At 42.9% G+C, this 27,867-nt stretch overlaps 1 protein-coding gene across 2 annotated transcripts in view; it reads left to right on the forward strand.

Moving 5' to 3' along the window:
* Nucleotides 1–27,867, forward strand: part of SAMD4A (sterile alpha motif domain containing 4A) — a 227,964-nt gene that overhangs the window by 137,338 nt on the left and 62,759 nt on the right. For both annotated transcript variants that reach the window (XM_069596666.1, XM_069596667.1), the window contains exon 3: nt 886–1,404. In XM_069596666.1, the coding sequence (XP_069452767.1) occupies nt 886–1,404 (519 nt within the window). The remainder of the gene's footprint in view (nt 1–885; nt 1,405–27,867) is intronic.

The raw sequence follows: 27,867 nt of genomic DNA on the forward strand, positions 1-27,867 counted from the left end.
GGTTGTGGGTATGGAGAATGAGGAGTTAGTGGTTCGTGGATATGGAGTTTCAGTTTGGAAAGAAAAAAGATCTGGAGAGGGATAGTGGGGATGGCTGTACCACAGTGTAAGTGTACTTAATGCCACAAAATGGTACACTTAAAATATTTAAAATGGCAAGCATTAAGTATATTTAAAAAGTATATTTTACCATAATAAAAATAACCAAACAGATCTTCTCTACTTAAAGAAAAACAGCTTGCTTAGCATGTGTGATCAGAGATGCCACTGGACCCATCTTGGGTTCATTGTTAATTCTAGCTTTGAGATCACAGTCGATTTCTGAGTCAGCTTCTCATGAGGAAGGTGCAGGCTTCACCCAAGTGAGGGGCATCTTTTTCTCCTGATAGATTTCTCCATCTAGGAGGTTTTACCCACTTTACACAAATGCGCTTGCCAGGGCTCCACCCACTTTCCAGGGATGTCTAGGGAAGGGAAAGCAGCTTTGCCTTTGAGGACTCTACAATACGGACCCTTAATTATACTCATTTTTCCATGGAGATTTTCTTATTCTTTATTCCCCTATCTGAGGGTATGCCTAGACTTTCCTAAGAAATAAAATAGCTGTAAATTGTATTCATTTGTACCAAAGTGGTCATAGCCTCTCTGGAGACCTGCATTAGAGTTAGATTGAGCAAACACCTCAGAGTGTTAGTGTTTCACTGAAGTCAGTGCCCCTTGACAGCCTCAGGTCAGATCTCTACTCGAGGCAGAGGCTGTTTTGAGAAAATTTAGCCCGGGTGCCTAGATTGAGACTGCAGGCCCCAGGAGTTCTCTTTATACAGTGTGCTGCTTGGTGCCATGGTGGTGTATCTGCTTATTTGCCCTGCCTGTTTTCCTTTTCAGGAATCATTAACCAATGGCAACAGGAATCCAAGGATAAAGTGATTTCCCTCCTGTTAACTCACCTGCCTTTGCTGAAGCCAGGAAACCTCGACGCAAAAGTAGAGTATATGAAACTGCTGCCCAAAATCCTGGCACACTCCATTGAACACAACCAGCACATCGAGGAGAGCAGGCAGCTGCTGTCCTACGCTTTGATCCATCCGGCCACTTCACTGGAAGACCGCAGTGCTTTGGCCATGTGGCTGAACCACTTGGAGGACCGTACATCGACCAGCTTTGGCGGCCAGAACCGAGGCCGCTCGGACTCTGTGGATTATGGGCAGACGCACTACTATCACCAAAGACAAAACTCCGATGACAAGCTTAATGGGTGGCAGAACTCTCGGGATTCTGGGATTTGCATCAACGCCTCCAACTGGCAGGACAAAAGTCTGGGGTGTGAGAACGGCCACGTGCCCCTCTACTCATCTTCATCCGTCCCCACCACAATCAATACGATTGGAACCAGCACAAGTACAAGTAAGTCCCCCAGAAGCCCTTTAGTGCAGTCTGGTTTGGTGACTTGCTGTGTGTGGCATGTCCCGCTGGGAATGTCTGCTCTGGGCACCCCGTAACCCTGGGAGAGAAGGGCTGATTGAAATTGGCTGTGGGAAAGGGCTTTTTGGACCCCGTGTTTGTTGTTCTTTCGACTCCTGAAAGAGAAAAATCCTGGGCAGGTAAAAATGATTGATGGTTTAAATTTGGGTTACAAATAGATTAAAAAAAAGAAAAAATTAAATATGAGATTAAGTGGTGAAAGAAGGAAACTTCTGCTTTCCACAAACAGAAATGCCTTCACCCAGTACCTTTTACCTGGGGTTTTTGGATTTGCCAAGACATTGAGTTCCTGTGTGATGCTCTGTACCTGATTCTAACCCATGTTTAACCAGACAGCCTCATGGGCTTTGTGCATTTTCTTTTCTTTTTCCACTTCTTTTTTTTTTCTTTTCCTTTCTTTCTCTCCTTTTTTCCCCCTTCCTTTCTTTCTTTCTTTCTTTCTTTTTTTTAAAATTTCACCCTGGAATGTTCCCTCCCTTGCATCCCCTTGTCTTAATCCCCAGTTATCAGGGTTACTTTTCCTCCTGACCAGGGGGAGCAGGTTTGCTAACTGAGAATGCTGCTCTGTCTACGGCCTGGTGTGAATGCTGTGGCCTTCTCGCTCAGTCTAACCCCTTAGGAGAGGTGGGGCAGGAACGGCTTTGGCAGAGGGGAGAGCAGAGGGCAGCCCTCTGCTCTTTGAACACTAAAGCAAAGTACTCTGCCCACAGATGGGACCAGGCCTGGGTCTGGTGGCTCTGTGTGGCTCCCCACTTAGGCTGAGCAAAGTGACATAGATGCTACTGGCACGTCTATAAAGTGCGTGGGAGAGTGGCCCACCATTGAAGAGAATTCCTTGATGCTAGTTTGCATGTGTCTCTGAAGATGGTGTCAGGCCCAAGATAACTTTCTTGGGGAAAAGCTTTCTCAGTTAGACTGTGTGTGCCTGTCAACAGGCAGGAACCCCCAGTGAAAAGATCTGAGAGTATGAGGAATTGGCAGTGACAGCTTCTTGGCCTCTGCCTCCACATGGATCTTGGGGCTAATGGGCCTTTTTAAATGGCTTTCTTAAGTACGTAAGTGTGTGGAATTTTCACTACATTGATTGAAACAGTACTTCAGTGAAATAATCAAAGAAATACTTCAGATACTGCTTTGATAATGCCACAACACGAGGTTTTAAAATTCTTTTGTCCATTTTCACATTTAGATATTGATAACTTGCATATTTGGGGAATTAGGTGATTATTACATCATTAATTTATTGTGTAAGAGGTTCTGTGACAGGTTTTGTTCACAGACTAGTAATCCAGGAAACGGTTTCACTAACCTCTGTGTGATGGAAAGTGATGGCTTGAACTATTCAGACACATGCAGGCTGAGACTGCAGAACTTCTTGGCCTGAGTTTCCTGGGTTGGTGACAGAATCTAGTAATTGTTTCAAAATTCTTTGATAGTTAGGAGAGATGCAAGCTCTGAGCTGCCTGCCCTCTCAAAACTTGGTCTTCTTTATTTTAAGAGGTTGAGTTTTATGTCATCCATCTTGAAATTAGTCTGGGGTCATCACATTTCCATCTCTGCTGATGTAACACATTTTTGTCGGGTCTTGATAAGATTAGTACATTTGAGATGGTTATCAGATTGTCACTTTTATATTTCACTGTGGCAACCAAGCCCAGAAGATGGGAAGGAAATGCTTAGATGCTTGTCATGGTCTCCTAGGCCTTTGAGTCCAGGATAGTACTTGAGCTGAAAAGGACTTGGAAGTTTAAGAAGATAGCTAGATTACAATTAGAAAAAGATTACATATTACAAAAGGGATTAGAGCCCTTTTTTGGAGCATCAGTAAAGAAGATAAGAGCTCAGATGTTTCCTCCAGAAAGTTTCACTGGGTCATATCAACACTTGTATTTTAAGAACATCTCTTTAACACAATCTTAATGTCATTGCTTTACTCCTCTGCATTGTTGATAGTGGCTAAATTGTGCTTATCCAAACTGCAGTCCTTTGGGTCATTCATTAACTCAACGCTTCTATCAACTATCTTCCGAGCACCTGGGAGGCAGCTTGACATAGTGAACAGAAAAAAGACTTTGGTGTCACTGCTACCTGGGTCCAAATCTCAGACCTGCAATTAGCTACCTACAACTAGGCCAAGTTACTTCACCTCTCTGAGCAAGGTCACCACTTGCAAAATGGAAGCGTTCATGATATCTACCTGTGAGGGTTGTGGTGAGGGTAAATGAGATTATGTATATGAATGCCCTGGCCAGGGCTGGCAGCAGTAAGCACTCAGTGAGTGTCTGCTAAATGAATGAGAGGGACTGGGCAAGACAATGAACAGCAAAGCACTGGCATTAACTGCCCTCCCCAGACTCTTGTGCTCATTGGCATTGTGCTTTCCTGAGCCCAGGCCATGCAGAGTGGTCTAGGGGGCCTTGAATATGCTATGACCGTTTCACTGCAGCAGAAAATGGTTTGGCCTTAAGGGTTCAGATCACAAGATAGAAAAGTGCCAGCTTGTTTGGGAAAAAGCAAACAAGGTTGTTGGCTAAAAATGAGTGAGTGAGGTAGACAGCCGTGGTAGAGGTTGCAGAGGTAACGGGGAGGGAGAGATCGTGCTGGGTATTGTGGGTTGTTGTAAGGACCTCGACTTTTGCTCTAAGCAACCCCCTCAGAGGGTTTTTGGCAATTGAGTGATGTGATCTGGCTTGTGTTTTAAGGGGGATAGTTTTGGCCACTGTGTTAAGAATAGATTATACCAGGGCAAGGACAGATACACGAAGACTAGTTAAGAGACTATTGCAGTAATCCAGGCAAGTTATTGATTACTTGGACCAGGATGGCCACAGTAGGAGGGGGAGAAGTGGTCAAGTCTAGATGTATTTTGAAAGTACAGCCAACAGGATTTCCTGACAGAATAAATGAGTCGTCAGGGGGAAGAACTCAAGAATGACTCCAGGGTTTTTTGCCTAAGTTCAGTGTCCTATATGGTGACTTTATACATCTGTTAGACCACCAGAGACATCTAGTAAGCAGTTGGATATATGAGCATGCAGTTTGGGAGAGAAGACTGACCTAAGGTAGAACTTTGGGAGTTACCAGCACATGGGTGGTATGTAAAATTATGAAACTATGAGATAAGATCACCATGGTAGAGATGCAGATAGAGAAGACTGAGGACTGAGCCCGAGCACATCATCATGAAGCCTGGGGAGAAGGGAAAGAAGCAGCAAATCAAGGAGAAACCATTGAAGTTGGAGAAAAGTCGTGTGTGTGTGTGTGTGTGTGTGTGTGTGTGGCAAGACAATGAAGAAAAGGTTTCAAGTAGGAAAAAGTGGTCAACTGACTCAACTGCTACTGATAGGTCCAATAAGATGAGAACGAAGTGATCACTGGATTTATTAAGAGAGAAATCTTATGAGACTGGAGCCTTCACTGATCTCTTGGGGTAGTCCTTGCTGCTAAAAGAAACAAACCCACATAAAAGTTTGTTTTTGACTAATGTAAAATCCAGAACAGGTGTCCCTGATTGACATGTGACGTTCTTCTAAGCAGTTATTCATGAACCCAGGCTCTTTCTGTCTCATGTCTCTGCCATCTTCACCACATGTAGCCCAAAGTGACCAGGCTTGTCAAACCACAGGAAGGAGAAAGAGATGGGGGAAGTCTTCTTGGGAAGATTTCATGGACAGCTAACCTTCACTCACATCCCACTGGCTAGAACTCTGTCACATGGCCACATCTAATAGCAGGGGTGTGGTAGATACAGTCTCGCTGTGTGCCCAGGAAGAAGAGGAATCAGAGGCAGAGGGGACACAGGCAGAAAGCACCTTGCCAACTACCACTGAATAAAATAACTACCACTGGGAAAAAGAGGGATCTTAGAGATCAATTGGAAGTGCTTCACACATGATAGGCATTTAAGGGATGAAGACAGTTGAGTTAGTGATTCCAGTGAGATAAGAGGCAAGAAACTAGCTAGAAGCTTGCTTTTGAATGTGTATTGACTTTGAGAAGGTGCTTGCACATTGAGATGAAGAAAGTGATGCTTTAAAAAATAGAACCATGCAGGTTGTTGAGGAAGGGATTTAAGATGAGGCTGAGTAGGAGGCAAAAACTATGCCCTAATTTAATAAGAATCAACGTATTTTAATTCATTTAGACAGAGGAGAGAGTGCCTTTTAGTGACTGCAGAAGTTAAATGAGATCTCATAGGATGTTTGAGCTGGGCCTTTTCTTCCATGAGATAGGAGAGGAATGGGTTGGGACTGTTGAGAGTCTATGAGGCACCATTTTAGATAGCATCAAGGTGTTTCAGACGAGAGGGAAGAATCTGCTTTCAGTACCTAGCTCTCTTTTTAAGAGGGTCTGATGACTGAGAGCAAGAATCTGCAGGTTCTTCATCATGAGTCTGTGGGACCAAGGTATTGGCTGTCACGAATTATACACATGTCTTAGTCAACTTTGTTTTGGCCATCACAAGCAATTCCAAATGCAGTGTACCTAGAACCTGCCTTAGCACTTTTAGGTTTTCTTTCTGTCTCAAGTCATCTATAGGAAAAGTAAATCTTCCAGGAAAAGAACCATCCAGGTTTTCTTAAGAGCCCTCAGAATCCTGCTGTGTAGAGGTCAGTGCCACCTCCATTGCCCCAGACTGACTTTCTAACCATTTTCTACCCTCGCTGGTGGACTTTGACCTGGGAAAAAACTATATGCTGCAGTTACAAATGCAAGGAGCCTGTTTTCATTCAAACTGTTGATAATACTTGATTTTTCTTCGCATGCTTTACATTTGGGTTTGAAAACATGCCAACCTTTGCTAGCCTCATCTGAGATAAAAACTCAGAAACTTTGGGTTGCAAAAATTATTCCAGAATGCTCCATCTGAGCTGCCCACTTCAACTACAGTCTCATGGTGCAGCTTGGAGTCTCAGTATTTCTTTTATTAACCTCAATTGACTTTTATGCTAATAAAAGCTATATATTAAAAACAATTTGGTACCATGGGTTATGAAAAGTAACTTAACAGTGATCACTGCATCGTGTTTACTACATGCTGGGTACTCTTCAGAACCCTTTACATAAATATTAACTCACTGAACTTTTGTAGCTCCATGATGTGGCTCATATTGTTATCCCCATCTGACAGATGAGGAAACTAAGGCCCAGAGAGGCTGAGTACCTTGATCAATGTCAGAGCCCATCTAAGTCATATGCCCCAAGTATGCTAGCTCTGAACTGACCCATGTAGCAAGCATTCTGTGTTCCAGTTCTTGGTTGACATCTTTGCCTCCCCTTCCTGACTATGAACCCCTTGGAAACAAGGGTGTTGTCCTCTTTACCTCTCTTTCCTCACACCTAGAACACCCTCAAAAAGTCACAGAAATATTGGAGATGGCAAATTCCTGGCACATATTCAGCTGCCATTCTCTCGTGGTAGAGCATCTCTTAGAAAATGGTTGTGTCCTTCTAAGCCCAGATGTGGCCTCCACATCCTCCTCAATATGCCCCTCAAGGCAGCCACTATAATTCAACAAGAGATGGCATGTGAGCTAAAGCCTGTCTGCCTGCCCTGCCAGAAACATTTGCTCAGCAGTAGGGACTTAATAAATTCCTGGGCTCACTGCACAGATGTTCATGAAATTATCAAATTTCCAAAACATAGGAGAAAGTATTCTTGGGAATTCACTAAATATTTGGTGATAATATAATTCGCTAAACATTTGGTGGTCATTTAGCATTCTGCCTTCATCCTCACAGTGACATTTATCATTACTCTTCCTTTCTTTGTGACATGTTACCAACCTGATCTCAGTGCTAATAGACCTTTAGTAACATGCTGTGATCTTGATTGTGGAGGTGGGCATATGAATTTATACAGGTAATAAGATGCACAAATTCATACCAAAGAAAATAGTGTGTACAAAATCTGCTGAGATCTGAGTAAGGTCTGTAGTCTCATTAACAGTATTATGTTTGTGTCAGTTTCCTAGTTTTGTTAACACACTATTGTTGTGTAAAATGTCGCCTTGGACGATGCTGGGGGAATGAGCACATGGGACCTCACCCTATAGTATTTTTGCAGTTTCTTATAGATCTGTAATTATTTCAAAATTGAAAGTTAGAAACTAAAAACTACTGGGCCATACTGGATATTTCTTGGGCCTTGATCCTGTTTCTCGACCTTCTTGTGGGGTCTAGGATCCATCCCTTAATGAAAAGGTGGCTCTTGGGCCCCAGAGAGCCAATACCTAAGACAAAACTACTTCATCAGGCAAGGTGAAAAGTAGAGGTGACGTAGATCTCAGGAAAAGTGGCTCCTTTGGGAACCCTGAATCTGCAACTGAAAAAAGAAAATCTTCCAATTCCACCAGCCCCTTAGGCAGCCCAGGCCAGCTGTTTCAAAAGTACTCATTTGGCTCAAGTCCTTCCTTTTCCCTCTTCTCTTCTCATTTTCTTACAAGGCCACCATCTATTTCAAGCTCATTCCAACTGGCCTGTAACAAACCATCAGGACACACATTCAAAGGGAGGAGAGAGACCACTCAGCTTTCGGAAGGTCTAATAAGGAGAGGTCTTGGCAAGTGGCCTCCTGGAAACTGGAAAGAGGAGCAAGGCTTGGAGATCTCACTTCTATCTTGCTGGCTGTAGGTCATCTCCATCCTAAGCCTTCAGAGCCACTGGTGTTACTGGAGTTCCTTTTTAAATTTTCATGGAATTATTTTGTCTTTTTAACAACAGATTTTTCTTTCTCAGTGGAAAATTTCTTCCTCCCCAAAATGTAGCCAACCTGGCATACAACTGAAAAATTCCATTATTTCCTTAGCCCCTCATTTGCTCTTCAAAGAGGTAACTCTAGTTGCTTTGCTTCCTTTGAGAAGCATTTATAACAGCTGGCATGATATATTTTTAGCTTCAGCTTCCTTCCCTTTGGGGGAAACTGTTTTTAAATATGGCCCTGGCCTTCCTGATACCACATTGTGAAGATGGCTCAGTGATATCTCAGAGGACCCAATATTGCCACTGCCTGATCCTTTGCCTGTTTCCAAAAGTCCAAAGGTTTTATAGGACCTTGCTTTTCCTCACCATGTCTAGTGTTTGTTTTCCGGGACTTGGGAAAGAAAAAATCAGAAAAAACACTGTGGTAAGCAAGAAGTCTGCTTGTTTTATTGTGCATCAGAGATCCCACAGCTTGGGAAAAGTCAAAGACCTCCTTGGTACACATGCCTTGGATCATGAGGATGTGCCATCCAGCCCCTGTTCACGAGGATTTTTTTAGACTCTAATGACAGTGAGAGTTATTAAACACTAGATGACCTACTGAGGAAGGCAGTAGTGTTTCTAATTCCCCACTGTACTTCAAAAATAGGGTGGATTCTGGCTAGAATAAATGACTTAAACTGGACTAGCCTGGAAAAGGGGAGGAAAAAGGAGATGAACAAGCTGGCTTCTTTTAGATTGTTTTTGTGTTCTTTTGTTTTTGAGCCCTATAGTCTTGGGATTTCTATTATTTCACAAGATTTATAGTTATAAGCTCTAAAGTTAGAGTTTAGAGTTATAGGTTTAATCCATGAATAATGGGACAAAAAAAATCTTTTAATCTTGGTTTTTTTTTTTTCCTTTTCTCACCTTTAAGATATCTGGGGATAAACTCAGGTTACACTGAGGAAAGATATATCATGAATGTAGCTTCTCTTTTGAAAAATTATATTTACTTATTTTTAATTGATTGATGATTGCTTTACATTTTGGACTTCCCCGGTGGCTCAGAGGTTAAAGCGTCTGCCTGGAATGCGGGAGACCCCGGTTCGATCCCTGGGTTGGGAAGATCCCCTGGAGAAGGAAATGACAACCCACTCCAGTACTCTTGCCTGGAGAATCCCATGGAGGGAGAAGCCTGGTGGGCTACAGTCCATGGGGTCACAAAGAGTCGGACACGACTGGGCGACTTCACTTCACTTACATTTTGCTGAGTTGTGCAGTGCGCTTCGTCGCTTCAGTTGTGTCCCACTCTTTGCGGCGCTGTGGACTGTGGCCTGCCAGGCTCCTCTGTCTATGGGATTCTCCAGCAAGAATAATAAAGTTGCCACATCCTCCTCCAGGGGATTTTCCCAACCCAGGATCTAACTCACCTCTCTTATGTCTCCTGCATGGGAGGTGGGTTCTTTACCACTAGCACTACCTGGGAAGCCCCTTTGATATTACTAATAGTAAGCAAATGAGACTCTTGAATTCCATGGTGACAGAGGAGGATAAATTTCAGCAGAAGCAATTACTATTAATTTGGGATATGTGTTTAAACACTGTCAGTATCATTCCTGCCATCCTCTTACCTACACCCTGGTCCTCAACATTCTTTTAGGTAAAATACAGTCTTGGGAAATCTCTGGTGTAAGTCAAGTAAGAGAAGGGTATCGAAATGGGGAAGGGGACTTCCAAAATCTGGGAAATGCTATAAAGGATTTTTGTGGATTGGAAAAAGGCTAAAACTCCCAACATGCCCTGAGGCCGTCATTCTTTGCCAAAATTCTGGACCATTCCCATAGACCAATTCCATGGCTATAATTAAATGTTAGAGCCAATGAGAGAACAAGGTTTGCTTTAGAAATTGGTTTCACAGCCAACCTTCCTGAGAAGCATCCTTTTGGAAGAGCCCATCAAAACCTATATGGAACTAAAAAAGCTATAATAGATTATTTTGTACTTTAGCCTTCTCCTTTGCACAATAAGACATTACAATGCAAAGAGAATTATAAGGCTACAAGTGGCATTTTAGATATTCAAGTTTAGAGTATAAATGATGAGGCAGCCTTGATCAAAATCAAGAATATGGCTTTGAAGTCAGACGACGTGATTTTAAATTCCAGCTGCGCCAATAAGTAGGTATGTGAACATGGACAAATTACTTGACCTCTAAACCTCCTTTCTTCATCTATAAAATGGAAATACATTTCAGTAGGCAAATAGGTGGGGAAACAAAGGAAACAGTGACAGACTTTATTTTCTTGGGCTCCAAAATCACTGCAGATGGTGACTGCAGCCATGAGATTAAAAGACACTTGCTCCTTGGAAGAAAAGTTATGACCAACCTAGACAGCATATTAAAAAGCAAAGACATTACTTTGCTGACAAAGGTCTGTCTTGTCAAAGCTATAGTTTTTCCAATAGTCGTGTATGGATGTGACAGTTGGACTATAAGGAAAGCTGAGCACTGAAGAATTGATCCTTTTAAACTGTGGTATTGGAGAAGACTCTTAAGAGTCCCCTGGACTGCAAGGAGATCCAACTAGTCCATCCTAAAGGAAATCAGTCCTAAATATTCATTGGAAGGACTGATGCTGAAGCTGAGGCTCCAGTACTTTGGCCATCTGATGCAAAGAACTGCCTCACTGGAAAAGACCCTGATGCTGGGAAAGATTGAAGGCAGGAGAAGGGGATGACAGAGGATGAGATACTTGGATGGCATCACCGACTTGATGGACATGAGTTTGAGCAAGCTCCAGGAGTTGGTGATGGACAGGAAGCCTGGTGTGCTGCAGTCCATGGGGTCACAAAGAGTCAGACACAACTGAGCAACTGAACTGAACTGAACTGAGGCAACCTCTTAATTGGCTTGATCAGGGTAGGTAATGTGTTAATCGCAATAGCCATTTAAAGCAGGGGATCATAGAAAAGGCTTAAGACTTTAAACATATTATTTTATCTTAATGTGTAAATGCATTCTTGTTCCATCTTTTGTATAGTGCGATGGTCCTTTGAGAACAGCATTTCTGACTGAGTCTGCTCTTTTGTGCATAAATCACACCCTTGATGCATTATTGTCTATGATTTCCTTAAAATGGAACTGGAATTTGACGACATTTCCAAAAACAGAGCATAGAATCTTTCTAGATTCTGGCTTTCCTGTTTTTATAATTTACCTTATAGTTTTGTCACTAACACTGAATTCAACAGTAGATTTTTAAAAGTAAAACAATGAGTATTTCTAAAGCTTGTAACAAAGTTTTTGAGTAGTTAGCTTTTTTTGTAATTTATATGTCATCATTTCTGTTATACTTTTTTAAAGTGATACATTCACAGTAGCAAGTACAACTAGGATAAATAGATGTTGGGAAAAAATTCAACTGCCTCTTGGTACACCTGCAGGTCAGCTGATGGGAGCAGAAGTACACAAGTCAATTCTAGTCACTGAAGAGCCATGGGCATACATGAGTAGTTGGAAAGGAATGGAGAGTACTGAGTGGTCCAGCAAATTGGGCAAGTGAAGATGAGATGAGAGCTTCTTAGGGTTGTGAGGATTAAATGAAAAATGTATATAAAGCACTTGCCAATAGGAGATGCTCAGCAAATAATAGGCCTCGTTATTGTTATTTCTGCACTGGTTGTCAAGCTGATACAAGTAAGTGGTATTCATTCCCAACCCAGGCTCTGCAGTAAACTCAGGTGAAACAGCTCTCCTAGGGCAGTTCTAAGACACGGCTCTTCCGATAGACGCAATTGAAATCAAGATGCTTTGCCAGCTCTGTAGAGAGCTGCCCTCCACAAATACATATAATCACCCCTCAGGATTGTTGCTGTGGTCTGTCTTCCTAAATAGCTTAAAATGGACCAGAAGAAAAAGAAAGAGTAAGAACAAGGTAAAATTTTGTTTTTGTTTCTTCAGGATCCATTGCTAAAAGAAATAATTTTTTTAACTGGCAATAAGTGTAAAGATACTATTCAAATTTATTTAAATGATCCTTAAGTAACAGAAAAAGATTTATTTACTTGTTTGTTTATTTTTGGCTGTGTCGGGTCTTCCTTGCTGTGCGCAGGCCTTCTCCAGTTGCAGCAAGTGGGGGCTATTCCCTAATTGCAGTACCCGGGCTTCTCATTGCAGCGGCTTCTCTTGTTGCAGAGCACCAGCTCTAGGTACTCGGGCTTCCATAGTTGTAGCGCGTGGGCTCAGCAGTTGTGGCTCAAGGGCTCTGGAACACTGGCTCAGTAGTTGCAGAGCGTGGGCTTAGTTGCCTCATGGCGTGTGGGATCTTTGCGGAGCAGGGATCAAACCCACATCCCCTGCATTAGCAGGTGGACTCTTAACCACTGGGCCACAGGGGCAGCCCCAGAATAAGACTTAACAGAGACAGATACAGGCTAGGGAAACGTGGCCAGTTCCAAGAGTGCAGAGTGTTTGGAAGAAAAGATCAGTTGCCTAGGCAAGTCACTCCACCTCCAACTCAGTGTGGACTCTTGCACTCTTAGGAACTCGTACTTCTTTATCAAGGCATGAGGTTGGATGACCCGGAAGGATCCTTGATAGTGCTTTCACTCTCTGCTTCTGGGGTAGAAACTGAGTCATAGAGCACTGATGTTTGAGTGTACAGAGCTGTTACTTTGGGGTGAGCCAGAGGAGAAAAATGAAATGCCAGCTAATGTGCTGGGCTAGTCTAAGAGAATTGGCACTTGTCAAAGCCAGGAACAGATCCTCCTGCTATAGTCATCATTAAATACACAGTCAGGGAGAACCTGATTGATTTTGGTCCCCCTCATTTTTAAAAGAATGTGAACACCCGTGATTGCTCCCTGGACTGTGGAACTGGGAAGTCTGACAGACAGAGGTGGGGGAAGGTTAGTTTTCCACTCTCTCTTTTGAAGGGAGTACTGTGTTAGTGCCATGTATTACCTGTTAAAAATAAAACATACATACTTATAAAATGAAAATGATACAATGTCAGTGAAGAGAGAAAAAGATATTCTGAAACAAAAGACGGGGTAATTTAGCCTGGAGCAATAATACTAAAAAGGAGTGATTTGGTAATTTTGAAACATATTAGAGTTTATTAATATGAAAGGTACTGTCTTGAGTTCCTTGGTCTGTGTCATACAGAAAGAAAAGAAAATTTGCAAAAATTATGGTAAAGATCTTGGTGATGATAAAACTCCATGGCATGTAGAATCCCAGTGTAGATTTTCTATTCTTTCTGAGCTTAAAGAAAGAAAAAGAAAACCAGAGGATCACCAGGTTCCTTTGCCTGGTGCCTGCATCGCAAGCCACCTGTAATCCACTCTTGCTCTGTGGTTGTCGTGTCATCAGAATGGGATTTTTTTTGTTTGAAGAAAGTGGACTGCTTGAAGGTCCTTTGTTTTAAGAGATCTGATAAATATTTGGCATGGTGCTGGTCTTCTTCCTGTGCCAGTAAGTCAAACATCTCCACAGTGGGAGCGAAACAGCGGTAGGATGCACTCTCAAAAGCTACTGCCCATTTTGGATTTAAACATGCACACACACAGACACACACACAACCACTTCTGCTATACCCAAGTCAAAATAAATTAGGTGTATATTCCTTAGACCCAGTTTCCCGAGAGGCATTTGTGAGTAGCATCAATTGATAACTATAGCACCAAAACTCCTACAGAGCCTGGAAATTCAATTCCTGTGGAAAAAGAATGACAGTGGCAAGTATTAAGAAACTTAGTATACTGTCCTAACCTATCATTAGTATCAAGGTGAAGCGTATGGAAGAGAACATATTTTATGTACAAGTATCATTTACATAGTGGGGGTGTTCTTTCGGAGTTGCCTGAAATGATCTTTTTTAATCACATCATTTTTCCATGGACTAAAACTATGATTTGGAATGTCAGTTGTCTTGGCTTCTAGTCTTCATGAGCAGGAACTCTTAGAATCAGGTTAAGATCCCCAGTTCCTGAGATTCTCAATCAAAGTTAATAATCTATAAAAGTATTTTTAAATAAATACTGGAAGAATTTCATCGCATAATTTTTTTTATCAATGGTTGCAATTTTTTTAATCAATGGTTGCAATGAGTCCTCTTCTCTGATTAGTAATTTGGAATGATTTAGGTGACTTTTTCGGTTTGGGTTTGCTGTTTTTAACAGGTCACATTTAGGTGGCTTTGGATGGACAAGGCAGGCAGTTCTAATTCCAGACTCAAGCTGTGTTTTAAACAGAGAGAATGTGGCCGTCCCAAATACTTTCAGGAGCTTTCAAGTTTAGAGAGAGAACTTGCTGAGAAAAGATGTGGACGTGAGGGCTCAGCTAGAATGCTGCCTGGATTGCATCCACTGGGTGTGTTGGGAGGAAGCTCAGGACTGCAGTGTGTCTGGAAATTTGGAAGGATTTTATAGTAGTCATTAGGCCTCAAGGAGATAGGTTGTGAGAAAGAGGATTATTCATACATGTTCATCATTATCCAAGAAATTATTGGGTACCTGTGATATTGTTATTAACTCTAGTAGGCTTCAGTTCAGTTCACTTCAGTTCAGTCACTCAGTCATGTCCAACTCTTTGCAGCCCCATGAATTGCAGCAAGCCAGGCCTCCCTGTCCATCACCAACTCCCGGAATTCACTCAAACTCATGTCCATCGAGTCGGTGATGCCATCTAGCCATCTCATCCTCTGTCGTCCCCTTCTCCTCCTGCCCCCAATCCCTCCCAGCATCAGAGTCTTTTCCAATGAGTCAGCTCTTAGCAGGATAATTTCAATATCCCCACTGAATGTTATATATAAATATTATTCTAAAAGTCAGCACTCACTACATGTACAATAATGGCATCCTTGTGTTTGTTTAATTTTGGCAAGGTAGGTCCAAACTGACCTGTAATCTCACAGCACTGGGATTTTCTGATTCCCAAGAATGTCTCTAATTTGCGTATGAGGGTGACAATGTGACTGAGGCCAGCCCATCCCTAAGTTGGGACCTGAGCTGCAGACCCTAAATTCAAGGTAAGCCTTGTCCCCTAGCTCACCACAACTCAGGAATGAGTTTTGTCAATACTCAGAGAAGGTAGATGTCTTAGAAGCGAAGAAGTGTTGCTTGAAGTCTTTGTTTTTAATCTGTGAGATTTGTGAGAAAGAATATAAAGCTGTGTACGGTCACAGTTCTTTCCCAAATTTTCTGTTGGTGAGGATCTCTTTCTGTCACTAGAGACAGCTGCATAATTTTTACTTGCTTCTAGAATTATTCTCTCGCTCCTCTTCCCCAGCCACTCCATCTGTATGCAGGTCAGAGAGCAGGCTAATTATGGGGTACTGGAGAAGCAGTTGCGCAGCGAAAAGCGCTTGCCTCGGGGAGCTCAACACCAGGGTCATGCTCGTGACGATCTCCGTGTTCACATCCACATGTTCGCCAGTGCACGGCCTTCCATCCTTTTGCAGTTGCACAAACCAACTTTTCGGATTCTTTACCCACTGAGCTATGAGGGAAGCCTTTAGAAAGGTCAACACAAGAAATAAGTGCTTGTTCTTAGGACAAAGCAAGTAAAGGATTTCACTTTAATTTCTTGGGTCTTCACACTAGAAAAACAGCCACCAAGTGGCTGAGAACAAAGATATGTTCCTATACGTAACCAAGGTTTTGTATTTTTGGCTGCCCCTGCACTGGCTTCGGAGCAAGAAGCTTTATACACTTAGGGGGTCAAACTCTCAAGCTGGTGGGCTGCTGAAATTCCTTGACCTAGGAGACTGCTTTTGCCGGCAGGCCAGTTTCTTCAACTCCTTCATTTCGGGTATTGATTTACTTCTGTAGGTGTTGACCCTATGAACCCTCTCTGGCACCCTAAATGGCACAGGCTGAGAAAGACAAGATGTTTTCTGCGGATATTTCACTTAAGAATCCTGACTTTGGGAACAGGCTATGGAAAAATACCTTTACCCTCTGCCCCACCCCCCTCTTTTAGATCAATCAGCTTAGATTCAGCCCCTTGGAATTATCTAGACTGGCAAAGATTTGGGGCCCTTGGCTGAGCTGTTGGAACTCTAGAAGAAGCTTGCTTGCAACACAGATTTATGTTCATCATAAAGAATCTATAAACTCCCAACACCATGTCTTTCAAATGGGAACTTTGATGAAATTTCTACCTCAGATGAGTCCATGACAGTCATAAGGATCCCAGTGGGAACCCCATCCCTAAGTCCATCACCAGCAGAGCTGGGTCTTCTTTGGTGCTGGAAGAAGTTTGCTTCCCTCAAGTCTCATCGTTCCAAGATGAGTCACAGAGCCACAGAGGTGGCCTAGTTTTTATGGTTACAGGGAGAGTTGGGGCAAATGACCCCATATTTCTCAACATTCCTGCCTCTGTTATACTTTGGCTAGTTCAAGAACGCATGCTTGTAGCATGGATCTGGCAGTGTTGCCAATTACACCGATGGCAGAGTCAGAGTCCAGAAAGGTCTCAGGCACTATCGACTTGTAGTTCAGAGCATGTGCTTTGAAGTCAGACCAGCCTGGGTCTGACTGAGTCCACTGATACCAGTTCTACTGATGATTAGCTGTGTGACCTTGGAGAGATGCCTTAATCTCTCTTGGCTTTGCTTTCCTCATATTAAAAGAGTGGGTAATAATCACCACCCATGGGTGATTGTGAAAGTCCTCTCTGGGTCTAAGGGCAATCCTCTTTTTTTCTGGAGAGATTTTACACTAACCCTCCTGATTGAAAAACCTGTGCTCCTTCAGTTCTAGGAAAATTTCTCAAATTTAAAAAATGATCCTCCCATTTTAATGAGGTAATAGCTCTTCTTTTGATTATCTAACTTCCTTAACTTTCCTTTTCCTATTTTTAATCTTTTTGCTCTACTTTTTTCAGTCTTTCTGTTCTACTTTCCAGATGATTTCTATAACTTTATCTTCTAAACCTACTCCATAATTTTTAACTTTTGCTGTTTTTGAATTGCAAGTGTTCTTGTTCTTTCAGTGTTCCTTTCATATTGCATTCTGTTCTTGTTTCATGAATGCAAGCCTTTCCAATGTCTCTACAGATGTTTCAGCTGTGTTTTGAAGTCTTTTTCAGCTCCTGACATTGTCCTTACTGCCTTGAGTTAATTGTTCTGTTTGTTTTGGACCCTTTATCTCAAGCAAGGATCCTTTCATTTAAGAGGAAGGCCCTAGAATTTATGTATATGAATTTTACCACTGAGAGACCTGGTTGGCCCTGGCCAGATTGTTTCTTGGGGAGTCACAGGTGTAATTCTTAACCTCGTGAACTAGTCCATTTTCCCTAGAGAAATCATTTTTTCCTTCTGGAAGATATAGGTCTGGCTGTCTGGGTCCTGGGGACTGTTAGGAGAAAAGTGCTAAGATGATAGGAAAGTTGCCTGGTTTTGTTGGGCGTAAGAGAATATCTAAGGTGGTCCTTGTACCTTACACATGCTCTCTACCAGCAACTCCCAGCACCCCACCTTCTGAGGTACCCGATCTTGGAGGCCTAAACTTCCTGGGAGTTCTGCAGCGTGAACTGTTGCGTGCCTCATCACTGCGGGCATATGTGTCACCTTTCTTTGGTCTACTGAGTCAGTTACCCTCATGTCCTCCTGTTTCCCAGCTTCCAAAATTTTGTTGACTTCAGTGATCTACTGATGCCCAGAGTGATCTCCTGTCATCTCTGTCATCTTCTCTCTGCATCCTTGTCCTTGTGCATTTATGCCTTTGATGCCTTTTTAGTGAGTTTCCAGAAGAAACAGTAAGTTTCTACATAAGTTGGAAATTTATTTTAACTCATTTATTTGTCTATTATCTATCTCCCCCACGTGATTATTAATTCCAAGAGGCCAGGGACCTAGCCTTGTCAACTACAGTATTCCTACTGTCTCAAACCCTCCCTGGAGTATCATGGGTGTTGAATAAATACTTACCGAGTGAATGTATGACATGTAATATAGATCTATTTGTACAATGCTTACAGCCCAATAAATGATAAACTATCTTACGCGTAATTATTTCGGTACTGAGGATTAAGTATTGAAACCAGACTTTATGCTGCTGCTGCTGCTGCTAAGTTGCTTCAGTCATGTCCAACTCTGTGCAACCCCATAGACAGCAGCCCACCAGGCTCCCCTGTCCCTGGGATTCTCCAGGCACGAACACTGGAGTGGGTTGCCATTTCCTTCTCCAATGCATGAAAGTGAAAAGTGAAAGTGAAGTCGCTCAGTCGTGTCCGACTCTTTGCGACCCCATGGACTGCAGCCTACCAGGCTCCTCCGTCCATGGGATTTTCCAGGCAAGAGTACTGGAGTGGGGTTGCCAGTGCCTTCTCTGAGACTTTATGCTACTCATAGCCATTGATTTTAAATGGGAACAAATCTGTCTCTTAAATTAAAATCTTTCATGAGAAGCATCTGAAATATCTTACCTCCCCTAGAAAAGCTCAAACTTTTCCTGATTGTGATCTTTCCACCATGACTGTCTTTATTAATAGGACATCACCTGTTTCTGTTAAAGCACAATGTCTGTTAAAGTAAGGTATCTTAAAAGGTAAGAGACTACCTTGAAGATCCCATTGCCAGGTGGAAGCATTCCTGGAACTAGAGCATAGTTTTTCTCATTCATAATGTGACCTTCTGCCTGTTATCCGCCATCCCTCAGTTTCCATTGTCTTCTCTGGAAAGTCAGCTGGGGAGAACAGATTGATTAAATGATCCCTGAAGCTTTTTCAGGCTCTAAAATGACAGATTCTGCAGTTCTGCTAATTATAAAGTGGCAGTAAACAATTAATGACCGTCTTTAGGACCCAGGTCTTATGATAATGATACCCCTGTGAAATTGCCCAGTCTTTTCAAATGACAAATTGGTCAGTTCACTAGATAACTAGGTGGCTTCTAGATATCTATATAGAAATCCCAGTTGTAAACCTCTGCATAAATGTATTGTCACGATAAAAACCAAAGGATTAAATAGGTACAAACAAACTGATTAATAGGATTCACTGTAGTAGAGAAACCAGTCTTCCACTTGTGAAGATTCTGGCTGAAGAAGGTATTGCTTTTTCCAGTCTTCAAATAATACTTGACTTCCCATCAGTGCTGGCAATCTCTCTTAGCGTTTAGGTCAAAACAAGAGGGTCCTGTGGTAGGTCTTGAGTGGCAGATGGATGAACAGTGGTGGGCAGCCAGGATGAGAAGGACAGGTGCACTGAGTGCCCAGAATTGGAAAAGGCCAATCCTCTGTGAAGACACAACAGCTCTGGTTCCGGAAAAACCCAATGGCATACAGTTGTTGTGGAGGCCCTAGACCCTGCTGTGTTTGGGACACGTTGTTTATGACATTGTACAACGGCCTCAACATTTGTGTCCTGCTGTGTGTTGTTTTGGTGTTAAACAAGGGATTATCTATTTTAAATCACAGATCTATTAAGCTACCCCTGTGTATCAATGACATTGATATAAAGACTAATGGTTGTTGATATAATTTGAATGATAAAGACCAAAACCATAGGGGCTCTAGTATTAGCTTCAGTATCAACTTTGTTGAGTGACCTTAGCCATTGCTATATTCCTTTTGGCACCTGGTTCCTTAAGTGATAAAGTGGCAAGGGGGACAGATTGGATGATATCTAAATCATATTCCTGGTTCAGTCCCTTCCTGGTTCAATGTTCTGGAATCCTGAGATAGTTGGGTAGTAAATAAATGAGGAAAACAAATTTCTGTGCTCCTGATACCTTCCAGTCGTCTGAAAATAATATTCTTGGAGAAGGACCTAAGAAATGGCAGCACCGTCTTTAAAACTCCATCAGAACCAGCTCCACTGGGTGTCCAAACAACAGCAACATCTGCTTTTCAATAAAACATTGGCATTGCCCTCTACCAGTTCTCTTGAGGGCTTGACTCAGGAATGAGAAGCTCTATACCCACCCTATGGGGCACCTGGTAAGACTTCATTTTATGGTCCCTTCTTGAAGCACAGCTGTCTGTTTAGGGAAACTTAATGCTTATCTTATATCTTTGAAGGAGGAAAGAAAAACTAGGTTGTTTCTCTTGAGTCTGCAGCTCCTGTAGCATTTAATTTTTTTGTTTGTTTGTTTGTTTGGGCCAAACAGCTTGTGGGATCTTAGTTCCCTGCAGGATTTTCACTGCAGTTTTCCTGCAGTGGAAAACTCAGTCTTAACCATTGGACTGCTAGGGAATTCCCTCTAGCATTTAATCTAAAATAAAGAGATCTTGGTTTGGCTTTTTATACAAATTCTCACCTAACTCTGCCCTCCGAACATCCACACAAAACAAAGCCACCAGTTCTGTGAGCCAGCTGGGGAAAGCCCAAGTGAAGACAGATGCTTTTCAGGGAGCTGAGCAGGTGATGTCTACTTCAGATCTGGAGAATCTTCATGCTGCTCAGAGCAGTGACTGCATGGAATAGCCACAGGAACAACCTGCACGTTTACGGTAGAAGCAGGAGAGAAGAGAGGAGCTTTTTGACTTGCATGCATTTCTCCTGAACCTGTTCTAAAAAGGAGAGCCAGGATTCAGAGAGGCTATGTGGTCCTGGTATATTACCACCTCCTCCCAAACTCTCATTAGTCCTTGAGATACTGTAGCAAATTAATTGAAATTGAAGTCGCCTAAAATTTTTACTTCCTTCAGCAATTCTTCACCTTCATGCAAAGTGTTACTTAAAATATTAACACTGCCTTACGGCTCCTAGCTGCTGTGTGCATCTAAATGACAGAGGGTGATGGCTTAATAAATGATAGAGACACTGTTTGCATCTGTGCTGCCCTGTCTTTTATTATTCTCTTTTTGGCATCTGTAGCCCTGGTTACAAGCATAGTGCCCTATGCACGGAGATGCTCACTGTTTGTTGGATGAGTGAATGAATAAGGAGGTTAGCTTAATTTTTTTTCCAAGAAGGTAAAAAATTTATTTCAAAAGCATCTGGCATACATCATCTTAGTGGGCATTCATCATTCTTCCCAGTACCCAGCATAGAACAGATGCTCAGGAAGTATTAGATGGATGGAGGGATGAAAGTGAAAAGTGAAAGTGAAAGTCGCTCAGTTGTGTCCGACTTTGCAACCCCTTGGGCTATACAATCCATGGAATTTTCCAGGCTAGAATACTGGAGTGTAGCCTTTCCCTTCTCCAGGGGATCTTCCCAACCCAGGGATCAAACCCAGGTCTCCCTCATTGCAGGCAGATTCTTTACCAGCTGAGCCACAAGGGGATGGGTGGATGGATAATATGGACAGCATATGATCCCATAGCAACCCTGGGAGATGGGTAGGAGAGGTACTATTATTGTTAGAACTATTTTCTAGATGAGTACTATGGAACTCTGGGCTTCCCTGGTAGCTCAGCTGGTAAAGAATCCACCTACAATGCATGAGACCCTGGTTCAATTCCTGGGTCGAAAGATCCCCTGGAGAAGGGATAGGCTACCCATTCCAATATTCATGGGCTTCTCTGGGGGCTCAGATGGTAAAGAATCTGCCTGCAAGGTGGGAGACCTGGGTTTGAGCCCTAGGTTGTGAAGATCCCCTGGAGGAGGGCATGGCAACCCACTCCAATATTCTTGCCTGGAGAATTCCTTGAACAGAGGAGTCTGGCAGGCTACAGTCCATGGGGTTGCGGAGTCACACACAGCAGCACTATGAGACCCTGAATGAGAAGCCAGTGGACTTTCTCAGGGGGTGGATATTGTGTGTTTAGTGTCAGGTCCAGAGTTTCTTCTGCCATGAGAAAGAGTGTGGAGTTGGGCTGAAGAACACAAGTCAAGCTTGCATGTCAGAGAACCTTGGGTTTTGAACCCTGCCTCTTGCCCTTTCCTAGCTGTCTCATCTTTGTCAAGCCCCTTGCACTCTGTACCTCTGCTTCCTCTCTGTGAAGTACGTGTCTGTCCTTGCGGAGAAGAGTAATGATAGATCCACAGCATAAGGCTTTACATGAGGACTGAACGAAACAATGTGTGTGTATCTTCGGCAGTGTACTTGACACGCAGTCAGCCTTGGTGGTGGTTGCTGGTGTTGCTGTTGTGCTCACTTTTGTATGGGCGCCTCTTCAGGGACGAAGGGCCAGGAAAGGTAGTCCTAAGGATGTGCTTTCGGATTGCATTTGGGGAAAGTGTCAACAGTGCAGTATCCCTAGCCCAGGACTGTAAGAAAGAAACAGACTAAGGAAGCCAAGCCTTCATTTGTTCAGTCACCCTTCCATGCAAGTCTAAAACATGTGGGAGAAAGGAGAGCATTGGGATGAGCCAGGAAGGGGAAGAGATGAGATTAGTTGGCCCCTTCCCTGTGCAGAATCTAGTCTGCACTGAGCAGCGGGCAGATCGTCTACCCTCACACCCTCGCTGACTGTTCTATCAGTGTTACAAGGCAGCTGTTGCACACGCTTTCTTGTTGTTGTTTAATCATTCAATCATGTCCGACTCTTTGAGACTCCATGGACTGTGGCCAGCCAGGCTCCTTTGTCCATGGAACTCTCCAGGCAAGAATCCTGGAGTGAGTTGCCATTTCCTTTGCCAGGGGATCTTCCTGACCCAAGGATCGAACGCACACCTCCTGCACTGGCAGGCAGATTCTTTACCACTACTGAGCCACCAGGGAAGCCCTATTACAAGGCAGCCTTTTGTTTAAATATGAAGAAATAAACAATGTGAGGAAAATATCTTGTCCAAATGAGAAAGGCCCTCCTTAAATAAGCTAATAGCATCATAGGAGACTGGCTTAGGGGGAGGGGCTTGAGGGATCAGCCTCTGGGCTGTAACGGCTTGTTCAATGCTGTGCCCTCAGCTTTTAGAGCTTTTCACACATAATGAGCACCCAACAAATGTCTGATGAAGGAAGGAGTTCATCTAGTCCAACCTCTCTGTCCCACATATAAAGAATCCAATGTCACATGGCTGCTAATAGGTTCTTAGCTTGAAATACAATGGAAGTACTTAGAATCTTCCATAAGGACCCCAGTCAATCAGTATTGCTTACCACTGTCAGGACAAAGAGATGATCTCATGTGGGGTTCTGGGCACTGAAATTTAATGAAAAAGAAGGTGATTCACCTGCCCTGACCCTCCAAAATGGAAATGAAATGTGAACACTTAAAATGAATGCCAGGAAAGGGATGACCAAGTTGAGTCTGAACCAAAGGAAGATTATTCCGATTGGGACAAAGAAGAGTTTGTCTATGTAGATAAGTATTCTGAAAGAGCAAGGAGGATACTCTTTTTGGTATGGTAGGCCATGGTAGAAAATTCATCTTTTGTAAGGCTGTGAAACACTGTCAAGTAATCAGAGATATTTTTCATACTGCACGTAATACACTAAAAATGCTCTATGAATATCATTAGACTGGCTAGTACTTTGAGTTGATTTTTCAGCTTGTGGTATTGGTTTATATTGGGTGATTCTTACACTGACAACTCATAAGTAATATTTCTGCAGGACTTCACAGTTTGTAAAATATTTTCATGTACCTTAAATTATGTAATTTTTTGAACAATTCTATGATAGAGCCTTTGATATCCGCTGCAGGGGATAACTGAGGCACAGAAAGGTCACATGTCCTCTAACCCAAGTTCCTCTCACTTCAGCAGGCTGCTTTTGTTGTAGACGATGCTTGTTCCAATATCAGCAGGACAGGTATCAAGCCAGTGAGTCAGAGCTAGGTGTGTAGCTCGTACACCTCAACCTTGAATGTGAACACAAATCTCCTGGGATGTTAAAATGTGCATCCCAGTTCTGGGTCTAGAGTGAGACCTGAGAGTCCAGCCTTTCTAACAAGCTCCCAAATAATGCTGATGCTGCTGGTCCATGGAGCTAGAACTCTTTTTGTTGTTGTTGTTTGTGAATCAGTTACTCTTTTACCTACAGAATTTCCAGACTGAGATAAGGCATACTCAGAGCTTTCTGCAGCTGATTCATGTCCAGAGAGGGCCTGATGCCGACCCCTGTTTCTCTCTCCCTGCTGAGAAAGGATGAAATGGCCACAGCAAGGGACAGGCATGATTGCCTAGGAGTCAAAACATTGTCCAGGGACTCTTTAGAAATTTCTGCCCAAGTATCAGTCAGGCTGGAATTCTGGTTCCAAAATATCTATTTCACCTGGAGGGCAAGACAAGAATGCTAAAATCCTGGACTGAAGAGCCTGAGCAGAATTCTGTGTGTGAGTCCAAAGTGATGATGTGTTATGTTTTCTTTTAAAGCGACTTAGAAAGAGTCAACAAGATGCCCATTCTTTGGGGACATCTTATTAAAACCAGGCAGAAGCAACAGCCAGCCTGGGGAGGTTTACAGTGTCCAGGATGTGGACAGGGTTTGAGGGGAGCACTGAGGTAAGAAGACAGCCCAGGATGGTGGTTCTCAACCTGGCTAGCTATTGAAACCACTCACATGCACCAGAAAGTATGACTGCTCTGACTCCACTATAGGGATTTTCAATTACTTGGTCTGGGATGGGGTCTAGCATTGGGATTTTCTTTTTTTTTTTAAGGCTGCAAAGGGGTTGAATGTGCACCCAAGACTGAGAACTGCTAGGAGAAGGCAATGGCAACTCACTCCAGTACTCCTGCCTGGAAAATCCCATGGATGGAGGAGGCTGGTAGGCTGCAGTCCATAGGGTCACTGAGAGCTGGACATGACTCAGTGACTTCACTTTCACTTTTCACTTTCATGCACTGGAGAAGGAAATGGCAACCCACTCCAGTGTTCTTGCCTGGAGAATCCCAGGGACAGGGGAGCCTGGTGGGCTGCCGTCCATAGGGTCGCACAGAGTCGGACACGACTGAAGCGACTTAGCAGCAGAGGAACACACACTGGATAGTCTGTATGTGGTGAAGGGGGAGCCTAGAAGCAGACAAGCAAAGGGGCCTGTGGATCTGAGGGGGCTATCCGAGGTCAGCCCGGCTACCCCTGATCGCCATGCAGCTTGTTCTCGTCGCTGCCCGGATCTTAAGGCTCCAGACAGCCCTCCCCATCTCATATCCAATAAGAAATGAATGCTGTTCAATTCCTGTCCTTAAACTAGAACAGTCCTGGGCCTGAATTATGCCAGGAACCTCGTGCTTGCAGTGTCTTTGGAAGTCTTTTATTGCAGGACTGATTTATAATACCCAAGTAGATGAGTTGAGGGCAATTACGTAAATGCTGTTTCTCTGGGGTAGAGAAGAACGGTCTGGTTTAAATGAAAAATGCAGTGCCAAGTCAAAAATTCAAATCGTTATGTGGAATTACAGACCACAGTAAATCAATTTTACAAACACAGTACCGATCTCACTGTGTTCCAATACCCGCAGGGTCCAGTTGTGACAGTTTAGAATTGGAGAAGAGGCTGAAGGTGAAGAGAAAGTGGGGACTGGGACGTGTGAAGCCTCAATAGCTTGTCTTGAATCACACGGTGATTCAATCAAATAGAATTAAGAAACCAGGAGAGCCTAAACCATCTAATTTCTCTTAATTAACCCCCCCCAAATAATCTAATTAGCAGTGTAAACTCAAATTGTGGTGTTTTTTTTTTAATGGTCTTTTATGTGTATTGTTACACTTGACATTTGGATTGAATGCTTTAATGAAAACAAGGACCAATTCCTTCATCAGTAAATTGCCCTGCTGGCCAAAATGCTGAGAATCTCCAGTTCTCATTCTTCTATCAAGAAACTAAGTTAAGAATTAGTCAGGACTGCATAATACATTTCTAATTATTTATAACCCTTCTCCTAACATTAGAAAGAAAAGAAAAAAGATTGCTGCTTTAATCAAGGCCAAGTTCAGAGTTTCATGCTCTGAAGTCCTGACACCCGTCCTGCGTTTGGCTGGTGCTGAGCTGAGACCCTGATGGGAGGAGGATTTCGGCATTTTCTAATGCTGCTGGTCCTTGCCTGGTCAGTGCTGTTGCATTTAAGAGCCATCTTGCCGTCTTATCTGGGAGACTTTCGAGCTCCAGTTGCAGTGAAGGCTTTGCCTATAGTTCAAGACAAGAACTAGTAGACAAGCTATCTTTCGTAAGCCCCCTTTAAGCAACTCACTTCCTTCTCCTCTGGACAAGAGCTGTGGTGTCAAGATATAAAAGGATACCCTGGTGATTTGTTCAGTGACTCTGGTGGTGGCCTTGGGATTGGTGCTCTGTCATGAAACTCTGGCTGTCTGCAGTTCCAAACTTGCATGACTTTGCTGGTAGCCACACCCTGTCAACAGCCAGGGAGTGTTAAACACAGGATTGTTGGTGCTTTCAGTAAACCTAAGAGGCATTTCCTGGATAGACATGTGAGTTGAGGTAACAGTGATTATAATTTGAGAGTTATCTTTTAAGAAAGGGGTAGGAGGGAAGTTTTGTCAAAAATCTGAGTTTCTTCACTCTCTTCCTTAAACACAGTGATTGGAGCATTTTTGTGGACACACTGAAAAATGAAAAAGATGTATCTGCTTCAATCCACCCCTGGCCACTTGCTTGACTCAGTTATTTTCTTTACTTGGTGTCATAATGAAAATGATTAAAATTCTGCAGCTCTGTCTTAAACTCTTCACTCTCCACAAGGGTAGAAATTCCACAGACAAATTTAAGGGCCAAGAAACCTAAAGGTTAAGTACATAGAGATATAACTACGGATATGAAAAAGAGCATAATTTAGGAAAGTAGAAGTGAGCCCCCCGTATATAGGAACCTTAGAAATGGCTGGATTGATCCCACAGTCCCTTGAATTGGCTGAAACATCTGCTTCAGTGGCATCAAGTTACTTCCATAGTTGATGTCACTGGTTCTGATAGGGTGGAATGAGAGGATTGGGGCATTTCCTTTCGGGACAGCTTGATCTGAAGTTCAACTTGTAAGATTCTACTGATTCCTATAAAATGTATATATTGGCTTGTCTGACTTATCATAAATAATGACAGTGTAAAGACAAACAGCAGTTATCTGAAATAGATTTTCCCCTGGATGACACCCAGTTTTGCCATTATAGAAACTGACAAAAGAGGACAAATGAAATGTACCCAAGATTAATGCAGCAATAAAAGTCTGCCAGAAACATTCTAATTTACTTCTTAAAAGCCCAAATGTTTAAGTGATAACTTGAAGGCAGAAGCATACATCTTTGCTCTGCTCCAAGACTGGTCATCTGTAGAGTAATAAGGGCAGACGCCAGTGGCAACTCGCATCATGGAAAAAGCTCTCCCTGCATCAGAATGTATTCACCTCCATACGATCTGAAAATGAGACTGAATGGGCAAAAAGAGATTCAGCAGTGTGTATTTGTCAACCTTAGTATGTTCTTCGCAGCTTTGTTTTCTTCTGGAGTCTCCATTTGTTTGGTTTTATTGCAAAGGCTAGTATTTACCTTCTCTTCGGAGAGTGTGTGGCTTCCTCCTTGGCTTGTGGGAAACACCCAGTCCACCCACCACATCTTTGCTTTGTAGCATGCTCTTTCTTCTTCTCCCAGAATGAGGTGGAGTCTGAAGCGGTTTGGGGGAATCATCTTCTGGTGTCCAGATGTTATGAGCACTGGTTTTCCAAACTTTTAGACAAGAAGCAGAGTGCAAGCATGCAGAGTTGAGACATATAACCTTTCAGATTTGCTTTTAATCTATTCCCTGAAGCAATGAGGCAGAGCATGTTAATTTTAACCTTAGTAATTAATACCCCCTTCCCCTTCCCCCAACACAAACCTGTTCTTGGCCATAAATGTGACTGGTGTTGTCT

This window comes from Ovis canadensis, chromosome 7 (assembly GCF_042477335.2).
Source record: "Ovis canadensis isolate MfBH-ARS-UI-01 breed Bighorn chromosome 7, ARS-UI_OviCan_v2, whole genome shotgun sequence".
In the NCBI taxonomy this organism is placed as follows: domain Eukaryota; kingdom Metazoa; phylum Chordata; class Mammalia; order Artiodactyla; family Bovidae; genus Ovis; species Ovis canadensis.